The 26,961-nt window shown below is 39.5% G+C and overlaps 1 protein-coding gene across 16 annotated transcripts in view; it reads right to left on the bottom strand.

Moving 5' to 3' along the window:
• The window catches only part of LOC105489384 (dymeclin), a 406,658-nt gene that overhangs the window by 194,021 nt on the left and 185,676 nt on the right, over window positions 1-26,961 (bottom strand). For all 16 annotated transcript variants that reach the window (XM_071085384.1, XM_071085386.1, XM_071085387.1 and 13 more), the window contains 2 exons: window positions 17,301-17,414; window positions 15,540-15,634 (listed from right to left, as the gene is read on the bottom strand). In XM_071085384.1, coding sequence (XP_070941485.1) covers window positions 15,540-15,634; window positions 17,301-17,414 — 209 coding nt within the window. The remainder of the gene's footprint in view (window positions 1-15,539; window positions 15,635-17,300; window positions 17,415-26,961) is intronic.

The raw sequence follows: 26,961 nt of genomic DNA, 5'->3' as shown, positions 1-26,961 counted from the left end.
GGGAAGTTGTCAAACTCATGATGCCAAATATAAGTCGAATATAAGTTAAAATTTTAATTTTGACTTGAAAACTTTATTAGCAACCAACACTGGCAGTTTCCTCACTGCCAAGACTGTCTTGTGTTCTTTAGTGTAAAAATGCTATTCCATCAGAAAAGTGGCTAGTTCAGCTCACAACTCCATCACACACCTGCTTTTCCTCAAGACAATCACTGGAACCCAGTATGGAGTAGAAGTGCATTATGTGAGCTTCTAGTTTTATCACAGAAAATATCAAAAAGATGTACTCAAGGGTCAAGATTTATAACAACTAATCATTTTTACTATTTCACCAAGGACATTTTTCAGTGAAGATGGCTTTTATTTTACCACAAATATGTGTGTAGTTGTGGAAAATATAGTGAATACTAGTACAGTTAGGTACCACTTGATTTGTGCTAAAGTCTCAGCAGTTTTACCCCAAGTTTGCTATTGTACCTTTGATGCAAATGTCAGCACAGTGGAAATGGCAAATGATATCTTATTATAAAAGGCTTAGACTAGACTCCATGGACCCTCTGTGGCCCACAGAACACACTTTGAGAATCAACGCACAGAAGTGATCCAAGACTCCATAGAAACTTTATATAGTGGACATTCTACTCATTCACAACTGAGACTCTGAGTGCAGGTATAAGGTAGATGATGTCTGTCTATCCTTTTCAGTTTTATCAATGTTATGTCTGCCAAAAAGAACATTTCCAGGCTAGGGTCAAACTTGGATTTCAATTTCAGCTCCACCACACTAAGAGCTACATGACCTTGGATAAGTCTCAGGCTGAGTCTCAGTCTCCTCATCTCTTAAACAGAAATTCTGTACCTTATAGATGGCTAGAGTTACAATTAAATAAGAGAGTATCCATACAACACTGACTAGGATTACGAGTGATAGAGGAAGCCCTGAACTGAATCAGGTTCTAAATGACTAAGGACCAAAACTATGGCTAATTTCCATGTTTTGGAAGATAGTGGTAACCTGATTTTATTTTTCTCTCCACCACTTGTAGAGGGACCAAATCATAAATGGATATTCATAAAAATGTACCTCTTTACATAATGCAATTCTGATAGACAAAATGATGTCAGGAATTGCTTCCAAATAATCCAGGGTAGGGAGGAAGAGGTGGGGAAATAAATGAAATAAAGTTTGGCAAGAACTGGTATCTGCTGAAGGTAGGTGCTGAGAATCTGAAGTTTCATTATATAATTCTCTTCAAACATGTTTCCAGTTTTTCAAATTAAAAAGGAAAAAACTGATCACTCATTTGAGGCTTCTAAATAATTATGCACTGACTGTAGTTAATTTAATAACGTACAAATTCAGTTTCCACAATAAGTCACCTTCTACACTGCGAGTTATCAACCATTTTCCCAGCACTACAACATGTACCACACATGTTCTTCAGGAGCCTTTCTCCAAAGATGAGTCAGATGGGCTGCCTGGAGTTACACTCCACGTGCTCTCACCCCACCCCACCATTCCACTGCTGCTGAGAACTGCTGATCTAATTTAAAGTAATCTGGGCTGGGTACAGTGGCTCACGGGTGTAATCCCAGCACTTTGGGAGGCTGAGGCAGGCAGATCACTTGAGGTCAGGAGTTTGAGACCAGCCTGGCCAACATGGCAAAACCCCGTCTCTACTATAGCTGAGCATGGTGGTGTGCGCCTGTAGTCCCAGCTACTCGGGAGGCTGAGGCATGAGAATCGCTTGAAACTAGGAGGCGGAGGTTGCGCTGAGTGGGAAGCGCCACTGCACTCTAGCCTGTCTGACAGAGTGAGACTCCATCTCAAAAAATAATAATAACAATAAAAATACATAAAGTAATCTGAGTATTTCGATCATCTGATAACTGTAATATACATTGAAAAATAAAGTTTCCTGAGTAAGAAAACAAATTAAAATTGGATGAAGGTCAGCTTGACACACAGCCTCTAGATGGGTTTTATTTTAATACAAAGTTTATTTTCATCCCCTTGTGGGAGTCAAGTTAGATGAAGGAAGTTTTGCGTCTTCTGTATGTCACTGAAAGGGAAGTATATCCCAAAACGTCAAGTTATACCTAGGGTTTCTAAAGGAAGCCTAGGGAAGGGCCAAGAGCCAGATGGACAGAGAAAAGAGCTGCCTCCTCGCTAATTTAAAAGAGGAGACCTGCTCATCTTCCAAGATATAACTCAAGCATCAATCATCTCACTGGTAAGGCTTTTGTGATATTCAGGTGAGCGGGCTGCCTTCTCCTGTGTCCCACTTTCATCACAGTAAAAAGCAGAGCCTGCTAGATGATAAGCTCTCTGAAGGCAGCACGAGTCTATGGTGTGAATTGCCAGTGCCTGGAGATGTCTGACACATGGTAGCCACACAGAAAATGTCTGATAAATGATTACATGTCCCCTAAATACCTACTCTTGTTTAAAATACTCCATGAACAAATCATTATTAGGGTTGGGCGTGGTGGCTCACGCTTGTAATATGAGCACTTTGGGAGGCCGAGGAGAGTGGATCACTTGAGGCCAGGAGTTCGAGATCAGCCTGGCCAACATGGTAAATCCCTGTCTCCACTAAAAATGCAAAAATTATCAAGGTGTGGTGGTATGTGCCTGCAATCCCAGCTACTTGTGAAGCTGAGGCATGAGAATCACTTGAACCTGGGAGGTGGAGGTTGCAGTGGGCTGAGATCGTGCCACTGCACTCCAGCCTGGGTGACAAAGCAAGACTCTGTTTCAAAAAAAAAAAAAAGGAAAAAAAAGAAATCATTGCTAGAACCAGTCTCTCTAGTTTATCAGAGGACATACTTAGAATCTCAGTAATTCATTTAACACTGAGTGATCCTAAATTGGAAATTCATAATGTGAAGGTCTTTGATTGGTTTATGTACTAAGATACAATTATTATATCAATATCAGGCAGTAAGTTTTGACAGAGTTGTATATACTTCTGAATTTCCAGGACTAATGGGTCCATGAAAGTTTATTCAGTAAATAATAGACAAATGCTCTCATGCTTCAATATGATCTTCAAGTTTGACTAAAGCAGGCATATTTTAGATTTTTTTTTTTTAAAAAATCATTAAAGGAGTGTCACATTGGGTTCCTAAAGTAATTTTTCTTAACCAGTGGACCTCAAACCCAGAAGGCCTCACAGATCTTTTAAACCAGGATTCCTAAGAAGGCAAAAGTTTTGTCATCAACTAATTTCTCTCCTACTTGTTTAGAAGGTATTTGTTATGTATGACTATCTCCTTGAAAGAACTGGGGAAATCCCCACTCATCTGGTTCTCCGTTGGACTTGATTTTCTCATGAACTCTGATTGGGAAAAGCTGCTTAGACTATCTATCACAGGGTATCTGGGACCCCACTGTTCACCCTCAAATCTTTTCAGTCAGTAACTACTGAAAGATAGTCAATGGGTTTTTAAAAACATGTCAACAGGGGGATCACATGTTTAGAAAGGTTGGCAACAACTGCCCCCAAGTAAAGTGTTATATTAAATGACCAAGTACACAAATTACTTGTTTTTAATTTAAAACTTCACTTACAAGAAGCACTGGCAAAGGAAGGTGGCGCAGTATTGTAGACAGAGCACAGGCGCAGGTTTAAATACCAATGTTGTCATTGTCTATAGACAAGTTACTTCTCTGAGATTTAGTTTCTTCATTATAAAATATAAATAATACTCATATTATTGGATAACACAAATAACCAATTGCATAGGATCCAGTATGTGTGTGACAGATACCAGCTTCACAGAAGAAGAAGAAAAAAAACCAAAAACAAGGTAGTCTATAAGCACACTGGTTCCTTCTTACCTATAGCCAGTAGATTTTAACCATTTGTTTTAGCTCAATTCAAGTATCAGAATTTCATCATTCGTTCAAATACCTACTGGGCCATCGTGAACAAGCCATGGTGCTGTGAGCCCTCTAACAAGGAAGATCTTTTTCCTTTGATAATTACTGGGTGACTGCTGCGGGAAGTCAGGGACCCCTAACGGAGGGACCGGCTGAAGCCGTGGCGGAAGAACATAAATTGTGAAGATTTCATGGACATTTGTCAGTTCCCAAAATTAATACTTTCATAATTTCTTATGCCTGTCTTTACTGCAATCTCTGAATATAAATTGTGAAGATTTCATGGACACTTCTCACTTCCCCAATCAATACTTTTATAATTTCTTATGCATGTCTTACTTTAATCTCTTAATCCCGTCATCTCCGTAAGCTGAGGATGTATGTCACCTCAGGACCCTGTGATGACTGCATTAACTGTACAAATTGTTTGCAAAACATGTGTGTTTGAACAATATGAAATAAGTGCATCTATAAAAAGAACAGAACAACAGCGATTTTCAGGGAACAAGGAAAGATAACCATAAGGTCTGACTGCCTGCAGGGTCAGGCAGAATAGAGCCACATTTTTCTTCTTGCAGAAAGCAAGTAGGAGAAATATTGCTGAATTTTCTTCCCAGAAAGGAACAACCCTGGGGAAGGAATGCATTCCAGGGGGTAGGTCTACAGACAGCTGCTCTGGGAATGTCTGTCTTATGCGGTTGAGATAAGGACTGAAATATGCCCTGGTCTCCTGCAGTGCCCTCAGGCTTACTAGGATTGGGAATTCCAGCCTGTAAATTCTAGTTAGACTGGTTCTCTGCTCTTGAACCCTGTTTCCTGTTAAGATGTTTATCAAGACAACGCGTGCACAGTGAGACACAGACCCTCTCAGTTATTCTAATTTTGCCTTTGCCTTGTGATCTTTTATTGCCCTACCTTAATGAAACAGTGACAGGTTTTTCCAGTGGCAACAGAAATTCCTAACTAGGTAAGGAGTGCTGGGAGACAATTCCCCACTCTCTCATGTTTTGCACATCTTCAAAGCAGAGGCATTAGTAGCCTTCTGCTCTGGGCTATCTCTGCATGGATGCTTGTAGAGTGAACAGACTTGGAAGACAGAGATAGTGTCTCTCTCTAGAGCAGAGAGTAGTTTGATATCAAATATATTAAAGATGTCTCCCTTCAAAGCAAAGGTTGGGTAGGTGTGCTTGAAGGCTATTATAAAAGACTAGGGATTCCCAAGCTCTGGGTTCCTCTCCTGTACTGCAACCCACTGCACTTGCAGGTGTCACCTGGCCCTTGTCATGTTGCCCTGTGGGTATGGGAACCACACAAGAAAAGAGTATTCTGGTTCCTACTACTGCTATGACTAATAATTTACAATAAAAACATATAATAAAAGGACAATAACACACTCTCCTTTGTCTCTGACCCAGGAGTCTTAAGTGTCCTACCAGAATCTACAAAACCGTAGCAGGTAAATTTGTTAGCTTGAAAGTAGGTAAAAATCTTACAAACTTCATAAAAATAAACAGGCTTATGGAGGCTTAATAATTGATGGCTAAGAGAACAAAGTATGAACCACACCCAGTTACCTCTGTAACATCATGGTGACATTCAATAAAGCTCTATGGAAGTTATTTTAAAGTTTAATTTGCTATGTGGCAATTTTGTCCACAAAGGTCTTTACTTATAAGAAATAAAAAATCTGATAAACATATGACATGCTTCTTTAAAGCTGACATTTTGAATGTGCCAGCAGTCTAAACTGAAATTAAACCAATTATGAAGTTTTCATGTGTCCCATCAAGTCTGCCAAGATACCCTGTTGTACAATACTAGCAATTTTTTGAAGAGGCAACAATTTTCTACTGGAAACGTATAAATTTTCAGAGAGGAGCTGCCTAACGTTCTCAGTGTAACTCCTTAAGAAAGGACTAAACTAAAAAAGCAAACCAAGCCAGATTTCCCTGAAAAAATTAGCTGCCTTCAAAGTACCACTGGCTGTAGGAAATACAGGAAGCCAGATTTTCAAGACAAACATTCCTCCTTCCTTTCCTGGCTACTGCTATGCCAAGATCAAACAAGGATCAGCAAAGACCAAAGGAATGAAGAAACTGGAACCTTTTTATTGCCTGGGCATTGGGCAAGAGCAAGCTAATTCTATCTTTTAAAAATGAAATCATATACATTTAAGAGAAGTATTTCCACCGCAAGCCATTGCTCAGATCTCCTACCAATCTACAATAAAACAATTATTAAAAACTTCTATGTTCAATAAGATCTTCATCGTCTTTGTTAGAAAAATATTTGGGGAATATAGGCAATTCGAAAATCCATCGGGCAGGGAATCAGAATCTAGCAATGTTAGCAGAGACCAATAAATTACTTTGTAGAGATGTTATCCAGATTTATTTTTAGATTCAAAATATCTAAAAAATGTGATAATACTATAATAGAGAAAATAGAGATGCAAGACTTTACAAGCCATCATTAACTCTTACATCACTCAAATGAAGTAGGTATCATACCTCATTCAAGAGATGAAAAAAAAGTTAAATAACTTAGCAAGGTTTTGAAAACAGAACTGGGCCGGGCGCGGTGGCTCAAGCCTGTAATCCCAGCACTTTGGGAGGCCGAGACGGGCGGATCATGAGGTCAGGAGATGGAGACCATCCTGGCTAACACGGTGAAACCCCGTCTCTACTAAGAAATACAAAAAATAGCCGGGCGAGGTGGCGGCGCCTGTAGTCCCAGCTACTCGGGAGGCTGAGGCCAGGAGAATGGCGTGAACCCGGGAGGCGGAGCTTGCAGTGAGCTGAGATCTGGCCACTGCACTCCAGCCTGGGCTACAGAGCGAGACTCTGTCTCAAAAAAAAAAAAAAAAAAAAGAAAGAAAACAGAACTGAACTATTCATTACAACTCTTACTATCAGATAATTCCCTCCCTAAAGAAATAATTTCTTGACTACAGTGCTAACAATAATATGAGGTTAAAATAAAATCAAAATTTAAAAAAATAAAACCAACTATAACACTTAATTTCTAGATACAACAAATGGCATTCGTCTGCAATAAAAACATAAGATATCTCAAATTAAAGAGGACTTCAGCAGTGGTAGGCATTCATAAGTATTTATTAAATTAAAAATAAAATTTAATATCAAGGATTAGATATAAAAAATATTATTGTCTCAGGCTAAAAGACACACAGTTCTTATCCTCTTTTCCAGGATAATTTCCACATACCATGTATTGTAATACCTGAACACATCCATACCTGTCTCAAACATGTCAGTTCTAAAAAATTGAAAAGACCTTCCTGTCTTTGCTACCATAACTTTAGGTACTTAGCTAGATTGGGAGGCAGGTGGAATCAGGGCTGGGGGAAAGCAAATTGCATGACCACCAAGGACACGGCTACCTTAGATTGCAGAGAACTGTCTGTTCCAGATAAATCCCAGGAGTGTGGATCCATGGTCCCATGGTGAGTGAGTCACTCTCAGAAGGAGTATTCTGCCATTCTTGGAGTGAGCCAGGCTTTTGATCTGGACAAACCTGGGCCAGCCACTTACCAGCTGTGAAGAGTCAATACCCTTGACTGTCTAAACCTCCAGACTTCAACTAGCCTTAAATGTAACACAAGAGAGATAAGTGTTGAGACACTGAGGATGGCAGGTATAAATTTATCATTAAATGGACTTTTTAAAAAATAAGGCAATATTTCTAAAATATCATAACCATATATTATATCACATATTTGAACTGTGCATGTCTGTGTGTAATATAAATTCATCCCAACAAACAGGGCAATTTGCTTATTAATATTTCCCTTTACATTTGAGAAAAAAAAAACCCATGAAAACTTAATTCAGTGGGAGCAGAACTGAGGAAGCCTGTTGGGGTAAGTTAATATTAAATAATTATTTAAATGAAGGCTGGCGGCAAATTGTCTTTCTTTCTTTAATTCCATGAGCCTGAATGGTCTAAAATATCTTATTTGCCCAAAATAGAGGAGCTGACCACAGAGTTCAACAATCAACTTGTGTTTTGTAGTCTTCAAAAAAATGCTGGGTGATTAAAATATGTGTCATCACGTGTGCAGGGCAGGAAAAGGCAGCTCACATAAAATGCCAGCTTGAGACTACATGGAAGTTACACAACCATACACTTGAAATCTGAAGTGTATACACTCACTCCTGATGGCTGTGAGAAAAAGTGAAAGCATAAGTCATGGATTTGAGAATTTTAAAATTCTTAAATTGCATGATTAAATTTTATCAGAAATAACTGTATTGCTCTCATAAAATTGTTTTAATTAAAACCTAATCTATATTTTGTATTACTTTATTCTCAAGAGGTGTGAAAACCCAGAAAGCTTTCAACAGTGTCTGGCACTGTCTAAAGCATCTTATGGACACTAGATCATCAACTTCACTAGTTTCAAGCGGCAGCAGATATCTGCAAAACATAGCCAGATGCTAATCAACTTGCACGAAGTCTCAGAATAGTGGGTGCCAGAACTAAGTTTAAATTCCAGATGCCAGCCCAACTTCTAAGAATCAGTCACTAAGCATTTATTAAAAGTCTATTGTGTGCCTACAGAGAGCGACTCTCTGTAAAGTAATGCAAAGAAATATAAAATAAAGTCTTTTATCTCCAGTAATTATTACTCTGCTTAAGCAACAGGACTTGCAACTCCAGACCAGGCCAGTATGTCATAAGCACCCACACTGGACAGGTCAAGACTTGGAAGTTCTATCTTTCCCACACCTACTTCTAAAAGAAGCCAGGTAACCACAGCCAGATCTTCTAACATGTAACTTTCTCCTTTCCCGGGGCTTTCCTTCCTGCTCTAGCCCCAGTAACTAGCCCCTAGGCCAGAAACTGACAGTGATCCATGGTCTGCTATGAAGAGATGAATAGGGCCAAATGGGTTCTTTCTCTTTGTAATCTGAAGAATGGGGAATATGAAACAACTATGTTAGCAGCAACCTGGTCCAAATAAAAGGCCTAAGAGCTGAACTGGGGAGGCCTCAGCAAGTTGAAGAAGCCACTGCAGGTTCAAGATAAAAGACACAGAATAAAGGGGTGGGAAGCTGGTTGAAAAAGAAAAATCTACAGAAAAAAAGAGGTGATACAAAGAACCGCCTCAACTTTTTTCTAGTTCCAGACCACATTTATCCAGATTCAGCAGTATAGCTGTGAAAGAGCAAGGAACTGTAATGATTCAGGAAAGCAGAAGCAGTGGGTACATGGCAAATGGCAACTGAAGATGAAGGGCAAAGGGCAGGGCCCAGACTGTCACTTTAAGAAAGGGTTGCTCAGCCTTGACAGTACTGCCATTCTGGGTTGGGTAATGCTTTCTTGTGGGGGCTGTCGTGTGCACTGTAGAATGTTTAGCAACATCTCTGGCCTCTACCCACTAGATGTCAGTAGCAACCTCTTTCCCAGTTCCGGCAACAACAACAAAATCTCCACGTATTGTCAAATGTTCCCTGGGGGGCAAAATCACCCCAGTGAAGAGCACAGGTCAGATTTTTAACCTGATAACAATAGGAAGCCATTTAATGTTTTTAAGCAAAGGAAGCAATAAGATGAGATTTGCTTTTCCAATGAATACAGCAGTGTGCAGGGGTGAGCAGGGAGGCAAAAAGACCCAGTTAGACTACTGGCATAGTGTGGGTGAAGACGATACACATGTGAACCAAGACAGCAGCCATGGAGAAAGGGAAGAGCATACACACGCAAATTACAATGGCAGAGTTAGGTACAACTTCAGGGTCCAGTAAGAGAATTTGAGAGAAAGGCAGAAAAGTTACAGAATTGGCTTGGCAATTTGGGTGACTGTGGTGAGTGCCATTACCTAGGATAGGGGATTTAAAAGGAAGAGCAGGTTTGAAAATGAGTTCAGTTTTAAACATAATGAAAGTCCGAAGTAAGCATGGGATACCCAGGTAGTGAACCTAGTGGAGCTGGTGCTTAGCCAGCTAAAGCTTACTCGGGGCAAATTATGTGCGAGGCCCTTTACAAATGTCAATGCACTTCATTCTCACCATAATCCTTTGAGATAGCAGCTACTGCCACTCTCATCTTACAGATGGGAAACTGCTGCACAGCGAAGGTGAAGAACGTCATCGCCAAGGTTCCACAGGTAGTAAAGTTCTGGAGCTGAAATCTCAAACCCTGGCAGTCTGGCTCCAGAGGCTATGTGCTTATCCTCTACATTGTACCGTCTGCCAGTACAGTGAAGGAGAAAGATCTAGATTATGAATTTAGACTTGGGTGGTGTTTTAGTCAGTTCTCACACTGCTATAAAGAACTGCCTGAGGCTTGCGCAGTGTCTTACACCTGTAATCCCAGCACTTTGGGAGGCTAAGGTGGGCAGATCACTTGAGGCCAGGAGTTCAAGACCAGCTTGGCCAACATGGTGAAACCTCATCTCTACTAAAAATACAAAAATTAGCCAGGCGTGGTGGCAAGCACCTACCTGTAATCCCAGCTACTTGGGAGGCTGAGGCAGAAGAATTGCTTGAACCTGGGAGGCGGAGGTTGCAATGAGCTGAGATTGCACCACTGCACTCCAGCCTGGCCAACAGAGTGAGACTTGTCTCAAAAAGAAAAAAAGAACTGCATGAGACTGGGTAATTTATAAAGTTAAGAGGTTTCATTGACTCACAGTTCAGCACAGCTGGGGAGACCTCAGGAAACTTACAATCATGGCAGGAGGTGAAGGAGAAGCACAGCACCTTCTCCACAAAGTGGCAGGGAGAAGAGTGGCACAGCCAAGGGAGAAGAGCCCCTTATAAAACCATCAGATCTTGTGAGACTCACTATCACGAGAACAGCATGGGGGAAATTGCCCCCATGATTCAATTACCTCCACCTGTTCTCTCCCTTCACATGTGGGGATTATGGGGATTACAACTCAAGATGAGATTTTGGGTAGGGACACAAAGCCTAACCATATCAAGAGATTTTCAGTATACAAATGACAGTATGTAAAGTCATTGACATATATGTGATCTCCCAGAGAAAATGTGTAAAGACAGAAGAAAACAAGACAGAATGAGATACTAGAGGAAACTACCTGTTAAGCAAACGGTGAAGGAGAAGCCAGAGGAAACAGCCAGTGGAGGGACATGAAAGACAATAAGGGACAGTCTTAAGGGCTGGAAGTAAATGATATCTTTCTCACCCAGAGCAATCCCTTGCATATAATCTGCTCATTATAAATGTCTTGAAATTGAATAACCTCATAATCCTAAATAAAGAACACAGCAAATATGCAATTTACAGTACATCCAAAAGACTTACAAATCGAGCAAAACTCAAATTAGATCTGTGATTCTCCTAGAACACCAAGAGTCTGTAGAAGATACATTGTCATTAAATATGAGCAACAGCCTAGGCACTGTAAGAAATAATTCCTTACATTTATGTCCAGCTAAGGAGGCTTTTCAAAGCTTTATCCACATCCTTTCATAGCAATGTAACATGTTATCTGTTTTGCATTTTGTTGAAGATAATGTGAAATACTGACTCTTCTAAGTTTTGCAACTGACAAATATCAAATTGTGTAGTCTTTTTCTAAAAGAGGATTTAGGAATCATGTATATGAAAACTGCTTACTTCTACTTGAAGCAGTTACTAGAGAGTCTGGTGAATTCTGAGTTGTACTGCTGTAATACCTTCTGGGTATCTAAACAGTTTTTGTTATGCATCCCTTATCATACATTTCTATACCCTAAACACAAATATTTAGTAGAAAATGAGTTCCCTCAAAGTACAAAAAAGCTGGCCCCCATTTCCAGCTCAAGACAAATGTTTTCTCAGGAAATACATAATGATTTCCAGGCCAAAACTCAAAGTGTTTTCTAAACTTTAATGTAGATACAAATCATCCGGGGATCTTGTTAAAAAGAAGACTGATCCAGTAGGTCAAAAGCCACACCTACACTCTATATTTCCAACAAGCTCCCTCCTGCGTGACACGACACTCTGGTCCATGCCAGCTACTCAAATGTGGTCCTTGAACAAGAAAAGTGTTGGCAGCATGTGGGAGCTGGGTAGAACTACACTTCCCTCAGTGTGACAAACAGACCACGATACTATCATCTGCTCAAAGAGGTGACTCAAAAAGTTTACCTTAAATTCTTTTCTTCAAAATCCACTTATAAACTCATTTAATCATACTTTATTTATTTTTTGTTGTTATTAAGAAAAGACCTTCTTTTCTCTCCATTCCTTTCGATTATTCTAAACTGTGAGTCCCACCCTTAAGACCCTCCACAGTAATGGCCCCAGCTGTTCCTTTCAGGCTTCTCACCTGTAATCCCAATACAGGTCCACAGCATGCCAGTTCCATGAAATTGGTTATTTTCTATATAAAAATCATGCTGTCTCACCATACCCCCTCTTCTTTTGCTTCAGTTTGTTGTAGCTGATGATTGCTGTATCAGGCCAGTCTCTCTTATCTATCACGTCATCTTTCTCTAGCCACCCTGCCTAATCTTTCAACGAGAAGCGTTCTCACCATTCTTGGAACCAGCCATTCACCCCCTCCATAGCGATTTTTATTTCATTATAATATTAAGGTATAATAATATATGTTTCATATAACATTCTGCTATATAAAGGATCCTTGTATCATATATATACAAAGATTGGTCCTGGTCTTACTCCTTCTACTGAATTGCAAGCTTCTTGAGGGCAGGAATCTTTATTATTTATTTTGATACTTCTTGCATTGCTTAACATAGTTCCTTACTCATATTATGCTAACTAAAAATCTATTAAAATGAAGTAAAGCACTGCTCATTATTGATGATCACAATCTAAATATTCTCAGATCACAAATCTAAACTATGTTTCTTATTTCTTCAAATATGATTGGTTTATTTTCTACTTTTGTCATCACAGATTAAAACTTGAGCACAGTGTTTTAATATACATTTTTCCCAACTAGAAATTTTTTTGCATCTCAAAAATATTTAATCGTACTTAATGTATTTTATCAGAACTTAAATTCTCAACCAGCTAATTTGGCTTTTTTTTTGAGACAGAATTTAGCTCTGTTGCCCAGGCTAGAGTGCAGTGGCGTGATCTTGGCTCACTGCAAGCTCTGCCTGCCGGGTTCACGCCATTCTCCTGCCTCAGCCTCCTGAGTAGCTGGGACTACAGGCGCCCACCACCACACCTGGCTACTTTTTTGTATTTTTAGTAGAGACGGGGTTTCACCGTGTTAGCCAGGATGGTCTCGATCTCCTGACCTTGTGATCCACCTGCCTCGGCCTCCCAAAGTGCTGGGATTACAGGCGTGAGCCACCGCGCCTGGCCAATTTGGCATTTTCATATCAAACAAGCTAAATGTTCATTTGTCATTTGAGAAAAGTTAATTGTGTAATGAAATCTTCATGAAACCGTTATAAAACTGCACATAAACAGAAAAACAGCCTACAAAGCAGCACAGAAATCATTAACTCTGTTATGGTGAAATAAAGCATGGTGACAAAGGTTAACTCCTGGAAACTAAAGGCTCTTCAGAATACCTGAAAAACTCCAAGGTAGGAGGAGACTGCTATGTTTACTTTAAATAGTGAAGTTCACATTAGTCCAATGTCAGCCAACTAGATGATCTCTAAAGTACAAACCCAAAAAACAATCTAATGGAATGTATTAAGACTAGACATAAATTAAATAGTGAGTCAATGCAAAATATCCTCTACTAAATTCTGAAGATAAACAGACAACTTAATTTTCAGTAACTTAAAAATGAGCCCAGGTCAATCAATGCCTAAACAATGAACAGAATGTGAGATCAGCGCTTAAAAGTGATACGCTGTTGGGATCACCACCAATGACTGCTAAACAAAACTGAATGGTCAAAACCACATGACCAGGCTGAGGCAGGAGGATCCCTTGAACCCAGGAGTTTGAGCTTTCCGTGAGCTGTGGTTGCTCCATTGCACTCCAGCCTGCTTGAAAGAGTGAAACCCTGTCTCTTAAAAAAACAAGAAAAGGCCAGGCACAGTGGCTCATGCCTGTAATCCCAGCACTTTGGGAGTCTGAGGTGGGCGGATCACGAGGTTAGCAGTTTGAGACCAGCCTGACCAACATGGTGAAACCCTGTCTCTACTAAAAATACAAAAATTAGCCAGGCGTGGTGTCGTGTGCCTGTAATCCCAGCTACTCAGGAGGCTGAGGCAGGAGAATCACTTGAACCTGGGAGGCGGAGGTCGCAGCGAGCCGAGATCACGTCACTGCACTCCAGCCTGGGTGATAGAGTGAGACCCTGTCTGAAAAAAAAAAAAAAAAAAAGAAGAAGAAGAAGAAGAAGAAGAAGAAGAAGAAAAACCCTGCATTGCCCCAAAAGTAAAAATTAAAGGAAACAATATGACTTCACTGAGCTTCCATTTGAGAGCTACTTGGACAATATCGAACATCCTACAAGAAGTCAAAAAAGTACCCCCATATATTAAAAAGTCCTGCAATGATATTCACTCATGACTGGTTAGTTAGCTTTCCTACCCTTAAAAGTCATGTCTTTACATGGTGAAACCCCGTCTCTACTAAAAATACAAAAAAAAAAAAAATTAGCCAGGTGTGGTGGCGGGCACCTGTAGTCCCAGCTACTCGGGAGGCTGAGGCAGGAGAATGATGTGAACCCAGGAGATGGAACTTGCAGTGAGCTGAGATCGCACCACTGCACTCCAGCCTAAAAGACAGAGCGAGACTCCATCAAAAAAAAAAGAAAAAAGAAAAAAAAAAGTCATGTCTTTGGCAATGGGTGGGGAAGAGACAAGGGTTTCTGGCTGACAGAATAATGGCTCCCTCAAAAATATTCACATCCTAATCCCCTGGACTTATGAATGTTACCTTACGTGGCAAAAGGGACCTTATGATTATGATTCTGGCTTTGAGATGGGAAGATAATCCTGGATCAGGAAGGGTCCAGGAAATCACGAGAGTCCTCAGCGTGGAAGAGGGAACCACAAGAAGAGGTCAGAGTGATGAGGTATGAGAAGGACTCAACAATCTACTGTTGCTGGCTTTGATAACAGAGGAAGGGGCCATGAGCCAAGGAATGCAGGCAGCCTCCAACCACTAGAAGAGGCATGGAAACAGATTCTCCTTTACAGCCTACAGACAGAAATGCAGCTCTGTTTCAGTTTTAGCCTAGTGAGACCCACGGTGGAGTTCTAAACTAGAGAATTTAAAAATGACCAATTTGTGCTTTCAGCCACTAATTTTTGGTAATTTGTTATGGCAACAATAGGAAACTAATACACGGGTGAACTGCTATAAAAATTCTCTAAAATGCACACAGATAAATCCTTAAAAGTATATTATGATGCTCTATAAAATGCTCATCAAATACATTCATATTTAATTTACATTACTAAGAAATATACCTGCTCCTCTAAAAAACTAACATTACACTTAAAATTACATTTTAAAAAGATTGAACGTAAATAAAATTAACTTTGATCAAAAAGTTAGGTTAGAAAACAAAACAGAACAAGGTATTTTTAACAAAACAAGAAGGTGATAAAAATTAAGTAGAAAAATGTGATAGTCCTCACAGGTAACATTTAAAATGGAACCACCATAGTATCCATCTTAATAGCTCAACTGGAAGCAAATCAGTATTTCTTTTAAAGTTCATATTTACCTGATGATCCTCTGGGCAGCATACTGATGGAGAGAACGAAACTGTGCCGACATATTTGCTAAAGCTGCCAAACAGTTCGTGTGAAGGTACTTGTCCTGTGAGGAAACAGCAAGTATAAAACATACAATCAAGTCTTCTCCATATTTTAACCAAGGTTAACTATTAATAGAAGCAAATGTAAACTCAGTTGTCACTGATTTTAGAAAGTTCAGATCCACAATCTCTTTTTTCTAATTCCTAAATCCATAAAGCACGGAAAATTCAAAGTTTTTTTCACAACACAAAAAATGACGATGTTTCTGATGGTCTTCATTATTCCCTCCATGGTGAATATTGAAATATTTTGCTACAGAAATATAATGTCTAAGTACAGCATGCTACTTACGGCCCTAATGGTTACATACAGTAGAGTATATAAACTATAATTATCTTTCTAAAATCCAAAAACTTCTGCTTTCTAAAACATAGCTGGCTCCTAGGGTTTCAGATAAAAACACGAATGTGTATCTGCAACAGCCCCACAGGGGAAAATAACTGAAAATGGGCTGGGAGCAGGGGCTCACGCCTATAATCCCAACACTTTGGGAGGCCACAGTAGGAGGATCACCTCAGGACAGGAGTTCAAAACCAATTCAAGACCAGTCTGGGCAACATAGCGAGACTTTGGCTATTAAAAAAAAAAAATTAGCCAGGTGTGGTGGCATATGCCTGTGGTCCTAGCTCTTCAGGAGGCTGAGGCAGGAGGATCACTTAAGCCCAGGGGTTGGAGGTTACAATGAGTTATGATTGTGCCACTGCACTCCAGTGCAGCCTAGGCTGAAGTGCAGTGGCACAATCACAGCTCAAAAATAAATAAATAAAATACCATTTCTCTTAGCTATGAATTCTGTACACTGCTTCTCTTTAACAATATATTTCTATTAACCAGAACTGTAATTTGCTCCCAGGTACTGTGAATAGAATCCAGCAGAAAGTTTTCTTTTACTCTTTAAAATATTCTCTTTTCTCTTTTTCTTTTACTCTTTAAAATACTCTCTCTCTTCTTTTTTTTTTTTTTTTTTGAGACGGAGTCTCGCTCTGTCACCCAGGCTGGGGTGCAGTGGCCGGATCTCGACTCACTGCAAGCTCCGCCTCCCGGGTTCACGCCATTCTCCTGCCTCAGCCTCCCGAGTAGCTGGGACTACAGGCGCCCGCCGCCTCGCCCGGCTAGTTTTTTTGTTTTTTTTTTTTTTTTTTTGTATTTTTTAGTAGAGACGGGGTTTCACCGTGTTAGCCAGGATGGTCTCGATCTCCTGACCTCGTGATCCGCCCGTCTCGGCCTCCCAAAGTGCTGGGATTACAGGCGTGAGCCACCGCGCCCGGCAATACTCTCTCTCTTCTATTTCTCTTTCTCATTTAATTCATACTTTCTTGTGCTCATTTCTTGTGCTCATTTTCTTGTCCTCTTGTACTTTGTTATTTGCTGATATTAAAAAAGGCAAATCAGTGTTACTGGCCAAATAAAGACATACAATAGCTTTTATCTAAATGTTTTGCATTGCTTGTTTTCTATTTCATGTAAAATATCTCCAATCATACAATCCATTAAATATTAAGACCTTATGTTACATTAGGATCATGTAATACAGTGACTATACAGTGACCTGTATTTTCTACCATATGTCATGAGAATTTTAGCACCCTAAAAATTGGGATTGCTTTAAACTATCGTCTTAATTGTACTGTATGCAAAAAAGATAGAACAGCAGCTAGAATACTTACTCTTGTCCTAGTCATGTTGTATTGAATGGTTCTTATTACGACCAGGATCAGGAGACTCCCCAAGGAGATTTCAGTTAAAACTCGTTCTGAATACCAAGTAATATTTTTTAGTATCTGTAATGGGGAAGAAAAGTTTAAGTAAAAAATGATTGCTTTACAGACAAAAGGATTACTCCATGTCCACAATTTTTGATAAACCATGACTTTGCTCTGAAGGTGAGTTAAGCAGCAGAGAGAGGCCACGAATGCAAATGATTCCAGATCTTCAAGGAGAGATGCTCCAGTGCTCTGCCATGGCTATGGAGAGTAGGCAGTTCTGGTGCACACCTCCGGGCCGAAGTAAGCAAGAACTGTTTTCTAAGTTAAGACATTTCCATTGCAGATTTGTAAGCTGGAGATGAGAGAGAGAGAGAGAGAGAGAGAGAGAGAGAGGCAGGCAGGCAGGCAGACAGACAGGTACAAACACTGGGCAGTACAGCAGCCAAATCTGGGCTGCCCCAAAGAAAGAGGTAAATGGGGGAAAAAACGACAATAAAAAAACCCCAATGGGCTCAGCCGAGCACTCGAACTCCCTAATGTTCTCTTCCATTAAGGTTACTCCTGCATCCTTTCTCCGTGACTCAAGGAAAGTCACTGTGCCATATTATTCTTTACCTATGCAAGAAAAAGGAAGAGACTGCTGGGCTGATTCTTGCCCTCTCCCTTAAGAAGAGGCACACATCCACAGAGTACAGCAGACTCCCCACCACTCACAAATGCAGAGGGGGGATCCCACAACCTTGCAAAACAAGTTAGTCTAGACTTGTGTTTATAAGTACAGATGAACAACCAAACCACTAAGTGAAGACATTCGACCTAAGAGAGTGATATGCTGAACCTACTCAAGACTCTTCTAATTAACCAGTGCACATAAAATACAAAGGACAGAACACATTAAATACCATGATGATACATAATCAGCTAAAGACAAATGCAGGAAATCCTACTAAACAAATAACCCAGTTTCTTCAACAAATAAGGGGTAAAATAAGCTGGGATAGGGAGAGAGTGCTATAGATTTGTGAGTCTTAATAACTAAATGCAGTAGACGTTGGAATCTGATTCAAACAAATCAACTCTAGAAGACATTTTAAAGATAATTAGAGATAATAAATTGTTAGGAAGAATTTAAACATTATTGTTGATTTTGTTGAATGTACATTTTTATTTATTTATTTTTATTTATTTATTTATTTATTTTTTGAGATGGAGTCTCACTCTGTCACCCAGGCTGAAGTGCAGTGGCGCGATCTCGGCTCACTGCAAGCTCTGCCTCCTGGGTTCACGCCATTCTCTCGCCTCAGCCTCCCCAAGTAGCTGGGACTACAGGTGCTCGCCACCACGCCTGGCTAATTTTTTGTATTTTTTTAGTAGAGACGAGGTTTCACCGTGTTAGCCAGGATGGTCTCGATCTCCTGACCTCGTGATCTGCCTGCCTCGGCCTCCCAAAGTGCTGGGATTACCGGCATGCGCCACCTCACCTGGCCGGTATGATACATTTTTTAAAGTCCATACTTATTGAAAAAACATACTAAAATATTTACACATGAAATTATATGGAAGATTTGTTTTTAAAAATAGAAATCAAAATGTAAAAGGTGGTGAGGGTAAAGTGGGTAGATGAAATAAGAACATGAGTGTTAATAATGACTACATGAAGATCCATGCTACTATTTTCTCCAATTATGTTTAAGTTTCATAGAGTTCATAATAAAAAGTTTATCAAGTAAATAAATAAATAATAAACTGTGAAACTGAACAGGCAGAGAGAAGAGACCTCTAATTAAACAGAGAGGATTTAGGAAGCTGGAATTTTTTTAAAAAATTCTATTTAGTATATTTAGTGAGATTTGACAAAATATTGCATCCATAAAATAAGAAGAGACTGCTATGAAAAGAGAAAATCACAGAACAAAGAAAAGTTGCTTAAGATTAAAATGGCAGCTGGGCAGTGTCTGACGCCTGTAATTCCAGCACTTTGGGAGGCCAAGGTCAGGAGTTTGAGACCAGCCTGGCTCAATGATGACTCTCTGAGAATACAAAAAATTAGCCGGGTGTGGTAGTGCATGCCTACAGTCCCAGCTACTCTGGAGGTGGAGGAACAAGAATCGCCTGAACCTGCGATGTGGAGGTTGCAGTGAACCAAGATGTCACCACCGCACTCCAGCCTGGGCGCAGCAGAGTGAGCACTACAGAGAATTAAATTTGTGATGTGAAGGACCAAACTGAGAAGTTCTCCACAGATACTATAAGAGAAAAGTGCAGATGTCATAGGCACTTAAAAATTCCAGAAGAAACAAACTAGAAGAAAAACAGAACAATCAGTAATATGAGAAAATTTCTTTGAGAGGAAAAGAAAAACATCCAACATTCCAAGAAAAAATCATGAAAAACAATCAAAACATTCTTGCAAGATTAATGAATTCGCAGTATATGAGAAAGTTCCACTGGCTTCCAGACAGAAGAAACATGTTATCACCAATGGAAAGAGAAGGAGACTAACGTTAGAGTTCCCATTTTGAACACTACACATCTGAAGGACACCAGAACAATGTCTCAAGATTTTTGAGGGAAGACATTATGATTCTAGAATTCTACATCTTGAGAAACTACCACGTAAGTCTGTTGCAAAATAAACTCAGCATGAACCACCCATGTACCATATCGGGAAGAAAAAAAAAAAACCACCACAACACATGTAAGTATTTAGCTGCCCCTTCTCACCATAGTAACAGCAGGACAAATCCAGGAGAATTCAAGAGAAGGAGAATATGGAACACAAACAAGAACAAACACAACAGTCATCCATGACATCAGGAAAACAGAATTAAGTCTAAATAATATGGTTGTACCTTAGTTTTTCTAAAAGGGGATTAAAATAGATCATTCTCTAGCAAGTATAGGGAGAACAGAAACAGATAAAAAGAATAAAAACACAAAGGAATACCACACTCAATTTCATGTCAATATGTTTGAAAGTACAACTATATACAGGTGCATTCCCCACACATATTTTCACTCATTCAACTCTCTGGCCCCACATCACCCAGCATCCCCCATTACAAACAAGCCCACCCTGACTGCATTCTCCACTCAGAGGCTGGCACATAACAAATACTCACTACATGGTGGTTAAATATTATTCAGAATTGAAAAGTAAAAAATATAAAAGTTTGGCTGGGCACGGTGGCTCACACCTGTAATTCCAGCACTTTGGAAGGCCAAGGTGGATGGATCACCTGAGGTCAGTAATTTGAGACCAGCCTGACCAACATGGTGAAACCCTGTCTCTACTAAAAATTAGCCAGGCGAGGTGGTGTGCGCCTGTAATCCCAGCTGCTTGGTAGGCTGAGGCAGGAGAGTCGCTTGAACTAGGGAGGCAGAGGTTGCAGTGACTGCACTCCAGCCTGGACGACAGAGCAAGACTCTTTCTCAAAAATAAATTCCATAAGTTATATATGATAGAGTATTACACAATAACATCACATAATATCAACTGTTTTAAAAAATTAAATATGTATAGGAAAGTACAAAAAAAATTGACATCTATACGCCCACATTTCACATTACCAACTGTTAATTTTTTTTTTTTTTTTTTTTTGAGATGGAGTCTTGCTCTGTTGCCCAGACTGGAGTGCAGTGGTGCAATCTTGGCTCACTGCAAGCTCTGCCTCCTGGGTTCACGCCATTCTCCTGCCTCAGCCTCCTGAGTAGCTGGGACTACAGGTGCCCGCCACCACGCCCGGCTAATTTTTGTATTTTTAGTAGAGACAGGGTTTCACTGTGTTAGCCAGGATGGTCTCAATCTCTTGACCTCGTGATCCACCCACCTCAGCCTCCCAAAGCAACTGTTAATATTTTTTAATATATAAATCTCATTTTATTCCCCTATGAAGGAACAAACACTATCTTGAGTTTAGTATGTATCCTCTAGACCATTTCAATTACTTTATCTGCATATATACATATATGTGTATACATATATATGTAAAAAATCAAAACCAGCATTCCTTTGTGTGTTTTCTAGTACACATAAATAGTATCATACATAATGTATTAGAATGAATGGTGTTTCCCCAAATCTATGTCATTCAAAACCTGTGAATGTGACCTTATATGGACAGAGAGTCTTTGAAAATATAATCAAGATGAGACTGCATTAGATTAATGTGGACTCTAGGGCAGTAGGACTGCTGGTGATTTTAAGATGAGGAAGACAGACACAGAGACAGATACCTCCTGAGAGATGGATGTGATGACAGCAGCAGAGACAGGAGTGATGTAGCTGGCAAGCCAAGTATTGCCTGTGATCACCAGAAGCTAGGATGACACCAGAAAGGGTCTTCCCCTAGAGCCTTCAGAGAGAGCATGGCCCCACTGACACCTTGACTTTGGACTTTCAGGCTACAGAAGACAATACATTTCTGTTGTTAGGAGTCACCTAGCTGTGGTACTCAGACAACTCTGGAACATACCAAGTATCTTTCATTTATATCAGCAGTACTCAGTAACTGTGGTGGTCAGTTACAGTAGCTCTAAGAAACTGACACACATCTGGTTTGTTTGCATCTTACTTTTTTCACTCAGTATGTTTCTGTAACTCTCCTATATTGACACATATAAGAAGAATATTCACCAGGTATGCCTATCTGATAGTACTAGTTCTTTTTTTAAAATGGAATACTCAATACTAGTTAGTAAATAGCTGTTGTTGCAAGCCACTCCCCCAGGTAATATACAGCAGAGAACAAAGGACTATAGTCCACATCCATTCTTACTGGCTGGTGTTGGTGCCATCCACACTAGCTAAATCATTTGAATGTCACCTCTATATCTAAGTCTACTTCATTCCTTGTAACCACTCTAGAGTACTATACTAGAAAGTCACATTTTAAAAAAAAATCCATTCCTCTATTAATGGAAATTTAGGTTATTTACAGTTGTTTTCCTATTTAAAACAATGTTACAATTCAGATCACTATCCTAAATCTTACTATATGAAAGTCAGAAAAAAAGAAAGAATTACTTACTCTCCATATTCTTACTATCCGGACTTTTACCTAAGTTCAGGAATCACACAGATTTTGAAAGCAAAAATACCTGCACATGACTTCATAAGTACATCTGTGAGAATTTACTAGGAAGCAGAATTGCCAAATCATTAAATATCTTCTTTTAAAAATAAATGTATAGGCCGGGCGTGGTGGCTCACACCTGTAATCCTAGCACTTTGGGAGGTTGAGGTGGGTGGATCACGAGGTCAGGAGTTCAAGACCAGCCTGGCCAAGATGGTGAAATCCTGTCTCTACCGAAAATAAAAAAATTAGCCAGGCTTGGTGGCAGGTGCCTGTAATCCCAGCTACTTGGAAGGCTGAGGCAGAGAACTGCTTGAACCTGGGAGGTAGAGGTTGCAGTGAGCCGAGATCGCGCCACTGCACTCTAGTGTGGGCAACAGAGCTAGACTCCATCACAAAAAAAAAAAAAAAAAGTATAGTTACCATTAACTGTGTTAACACACTAAAAAGCACAGAGCAGCACTGTCCAACATAGTGGCACTAGCCACAAGTGGATATTTAAATTAAAATTTAATAAAAGTAAAATCGATTCCTCAGCCATACTAGCTACATTTCAAGTGTGAGCATACTGCACAGTGCAGTCATAGAAGACTTCTATGAGGATAGAAAGCTTGATTGATTAGCCTGCTATAGAGACCACCACTGTATCCATCACCTAGATTTATCAAATGTTAGTATTCTTGCTTCTAAAGTACCTGAAGCCTCCTCATTGTTCTACACTGATAACCTGCCTCCCTAGAGGCAGCCACTATCCCAAAATTGGATGGGCTTTTTTTTTTTTTGAGTTTTATTATTATCAATACATGTAGCTCTATGCATTCATTCTAGCTGCTTTACAATATTTCATTTATATTATCTGCTCTCCCAATACTACAATGAAAAATTCTTTCAAATATGTTCTCATGATCTATGAAGCTCTTCCTAAAACATAACCTTGAAATGGAATTTCTGAGAGGTGTAGTATTTATTTCTGTATATAATTTGAGGAATTTGAGAGGACAAATTCCTCTCTAAAGTGGTTCTACCAATTTGTACTACCACTACCAGCATATGAGAGTCCCTTTTCTCTATATCCTCACCAATTCTTTTTTCTTTCATCAACCCCATAGTAACAAAAACATCACCAACTCTTGATATATCAGATTTTGTCGTTTTTGCTACTCTGACAGGCACAGAATATTTCAGTTGCTTTAATTGGCACAATCCTGATGAAGCATCAGGTTGAACGATGATTACTGTTCAGGGTCTCTACTCTGTTTTTCTATTATTTTGCCCATTTTTCTATCGAATACTTTGTGTTAGGTATAAGCAAGTCCATGCTTGACAAGAAGAGGGCTAGAAAAGAGAAAAAATACCAAAAGGAATAAATGTGTCATATCTCTAGGCATGGAAATAGGTAGAAATTGTGAAATCACAATTTTAAAGTTTTGCCTTAGAAGAGCAGTACATTGAACAAATAGACTAGAGCCCAAACTTAATATCCTCAAAGTCTACCACACCTCTATAATCTAGAGAAGAGAATAAAAGCACATGACTTATCTGGCAAGTTAAAACTAGGAGCTATACTAAAAAAGTGACAGTTAAAATTCATTTAACCGTTACCACAGGTATGAGAGGCGGTATATGCTCATTAAATGCTTAATGAATTAGTAGTACCAAATATACTAATCCTAGGCCTATGTGGGAGTGAACAAAGTATATATAGTCCTTAAACAATCTCACCAAACAATATATGTGCAGGCCGGGCATGGTGGCTCACTCCTGTAATCCCAGCACTATGGGAGGCCGAGGCAGGCAGATCACGAGGTCAGGAGATCGAGACCATCCTGGCTAACATGGTGAAACCCCGTCTCTACTAAAAAAATACAAAAAATTAGCCAGGCATGGTGGCGGGCACCTGTAGTCCCAGCTACTTGGGAGGCTGAGGTGGGAGAATGGCGTGAATCCAGGAGGCGGAGCTTGCAGTGAGCCCAGATCATGCCACTGCACTCCAACCTGGGTGACAGAGCGAGACTCAATCTCAAAATAAAAAGAAAAAAAACAATATATATGCTGTAAATTACAGGCTGTCCCATGTTAACATGTGGTAAAAAATCAATGCTTCTATGAGCCGAAGCACACAGTCTTAGGTGTACTGGAGTCCATGTCGGATGATAAGGGAGAAAACCCTAGAGCAGGGTCAAGAAGAACATGCCTGACTGAATCCTGCCTTACCTTGTAGCAGTCCCTTGGAAAAACTGACAAAATCCTGAAAATTCTGATGAAAATCCCCAAATCTAGAGAGAGAAACAAGTTTGGTAGGTTTATTTATTTGTTTCTTCTTCCAACTAAATAGTGGAAAGACGTGTGGGAGAGAAAATGAAAACCTTCAGACATTTTCAAACATGAGAAGGTGAATAAAATATGCCACAGAAATATTCTGTGAAGAAAATAATTGCAAACAAAAGCCAGACATATAGAAGATGAATAAAAACAAAGAACTCAGGAACACAGAAACTAAACTATGGTAAAAGGGTTGATGGTAGACAACACATTCAATAAAGTCAGTATTAGGCAATTTTGGCAATTTGAGTTACAAAACAGAATGGAAATGTTGTAAGTTTTGAATAATCTAAAAAAATAATTAGCCAGGAGTGGTGGCACTTGCCTGTAATCCCAGCTACTTGGGAGGCTGAGGCACGAGAATTGCGTAAACCTGCGAAGCGGCGGTTGCAGTGACCCAAAATTGCACCACTGCACTCTGGCCTGGGCAATAGAGTGAGACTGTCTCAAAAAAATTTTTTACAAAATTAAATAATTAACTAACAAAAAATTGGAAGAAAGAGATGAAAAGAAGTGTGGAATTAATAATGTTCTCATGTTTCTCATTAAGAAATACACTGATTCTCTCTACAGCTGCAACATGGATTTAAAATAACTAAACAATGATTCTAACATCTTATCTTTCCAAAATCTCTTTTCTTCACCATATACGAATATTTAAAAATATACTGTATAATGAAGGTCTGGTGTGGTGGCTCACGCCTGTAATCACAAAACTTTGGGAGGCTGAGATAGGCAAATCATTTGAGCCCAGGAGTTAGAGATCAGCCTGGGCAACATGGCGAAACCCATCTCCACAGAAACAAAAATTTGCTGGGCATGGTGGCATGCACCTGCAGTCCCAGCTACTCAGGAGGCTGAGGTAGGAGGATCACCTGAGCCCAGAAAGTCGAGGCTACAGTGAACAGTGATTGCAGCACTGCACTCTAGCATGGGGGGCAAGAGTGAGACCCTGTCTCAACTTAAATAAAAAGAAGAAAATTTTCTGAAAATGATGTTCACCCAATGTTAATAGTTCTAATTTCTAGTAAATGAATGAGTATGATCGTTTACACTAAAACAGTATAATAATTTGTCTTAAGCTAAGGTATTCACATCTTAGGTGGCAGTGATAAAGTTTGACTTTAATGTATTTTCAAATTCTTAAAAATAATTACTGTTAAATACATTTTTTTATTTCTAGCATTACTCTCCTGTGCTGCCTATTGTCCAAAGTCTGAAAACCATTTTCATACATTTTGCTTACAGTGGAAAAGCAGAAGAATATAAAATCAAAGGTCTAAGCTTCTACCTTAAGAAACGTTGGAAGAAAAAAAAAAGCAAATTGAGGCTCAAGTAAGCAGTATAAAAGAAATAATAAAGAGCATAAATAATTAAAATAGAAAACAAAAAATGGAGGAAAAAAATCAATAGAATCAAAGTTAGTTCTTTAAAGTTTTTTTAACTTTTTAAAAAAGTTAGATAAAGAAGAGAATAGACACATCAGCATGAAGACTGAGGGGTAATCTCTCTGGCTAGTACAGACATTAAAAGGTAACTTTTTTTAAAAAAAGAAGAGGTAATAAGAGTATATTATGAACAATTTTATTGTAATAGATTCATTACCTTAAAAGAAATGTACAAATTCCTCAGAAAACACAAAGCTCAAAACTTAACCAGACTGTATATGAAAATACATTTCAAAACATGTCATGTCCAAGCACAGTTTACTCCAGGATGCAAAGTTGATTTAATATTCAACAATCAGTATAATTCTCAATAATCAGTATAATTTACTACATTAACAAACTAGAATATAAAAAAGCAAATGATCCAGAATAAATAATTCTTACATCTCAATAATAAGATTAGCCAAGTTTTTAAAAGGGGGTATGGCTATTCAAGAGCAAGATGAGGTATATAATGCTGTGGTGACAGAAATGTTCTATACCTTAAAGTGTATCAATGTCAGGCTGGGCGTGGTGGCTCACACCTGTAATCCTGGCACTTTCAGAGGCTGAGGCAGCTGGATCACTTGAGGTCAGGAGTTCAAGACCAGCCTGGCCAACATGGTAAAACATCCCTGTCTCTAATAAAAAATACAAAAATTAGCCAGGCATGATGGCGTGTGCCTGTAATCCCAGCTACTCGGGAGGCTGAGGCATGAGAATCGCTTGAACCCAGGAGGTGGAGGTTGCAGTGAGCTGAGATCCTGCCACTGCACTCCAGCCCGGGAGACAAAGCGA

The sequence above is a fragment of the Macaca nemestrina genome, chromosome 19 (genome assembly GCF_043159975.1).
Source record: "Macaca nemestrina isolate mMacNem1 chromosome 19, mMacNem.hap1, whole genome shotgun sequence".
Taxonomy (NCBI): Eukaryota; Metazoa; Chordata; class Mammalia; order Primates; family Cercopithecidae; genus Macaca; species Macaca nemestrina.
The sequence above is the reverse complement of the archived record's forward strand: the minus strand, read 5'-3'. Positions and strand labels throughout refer to the sequence as shown.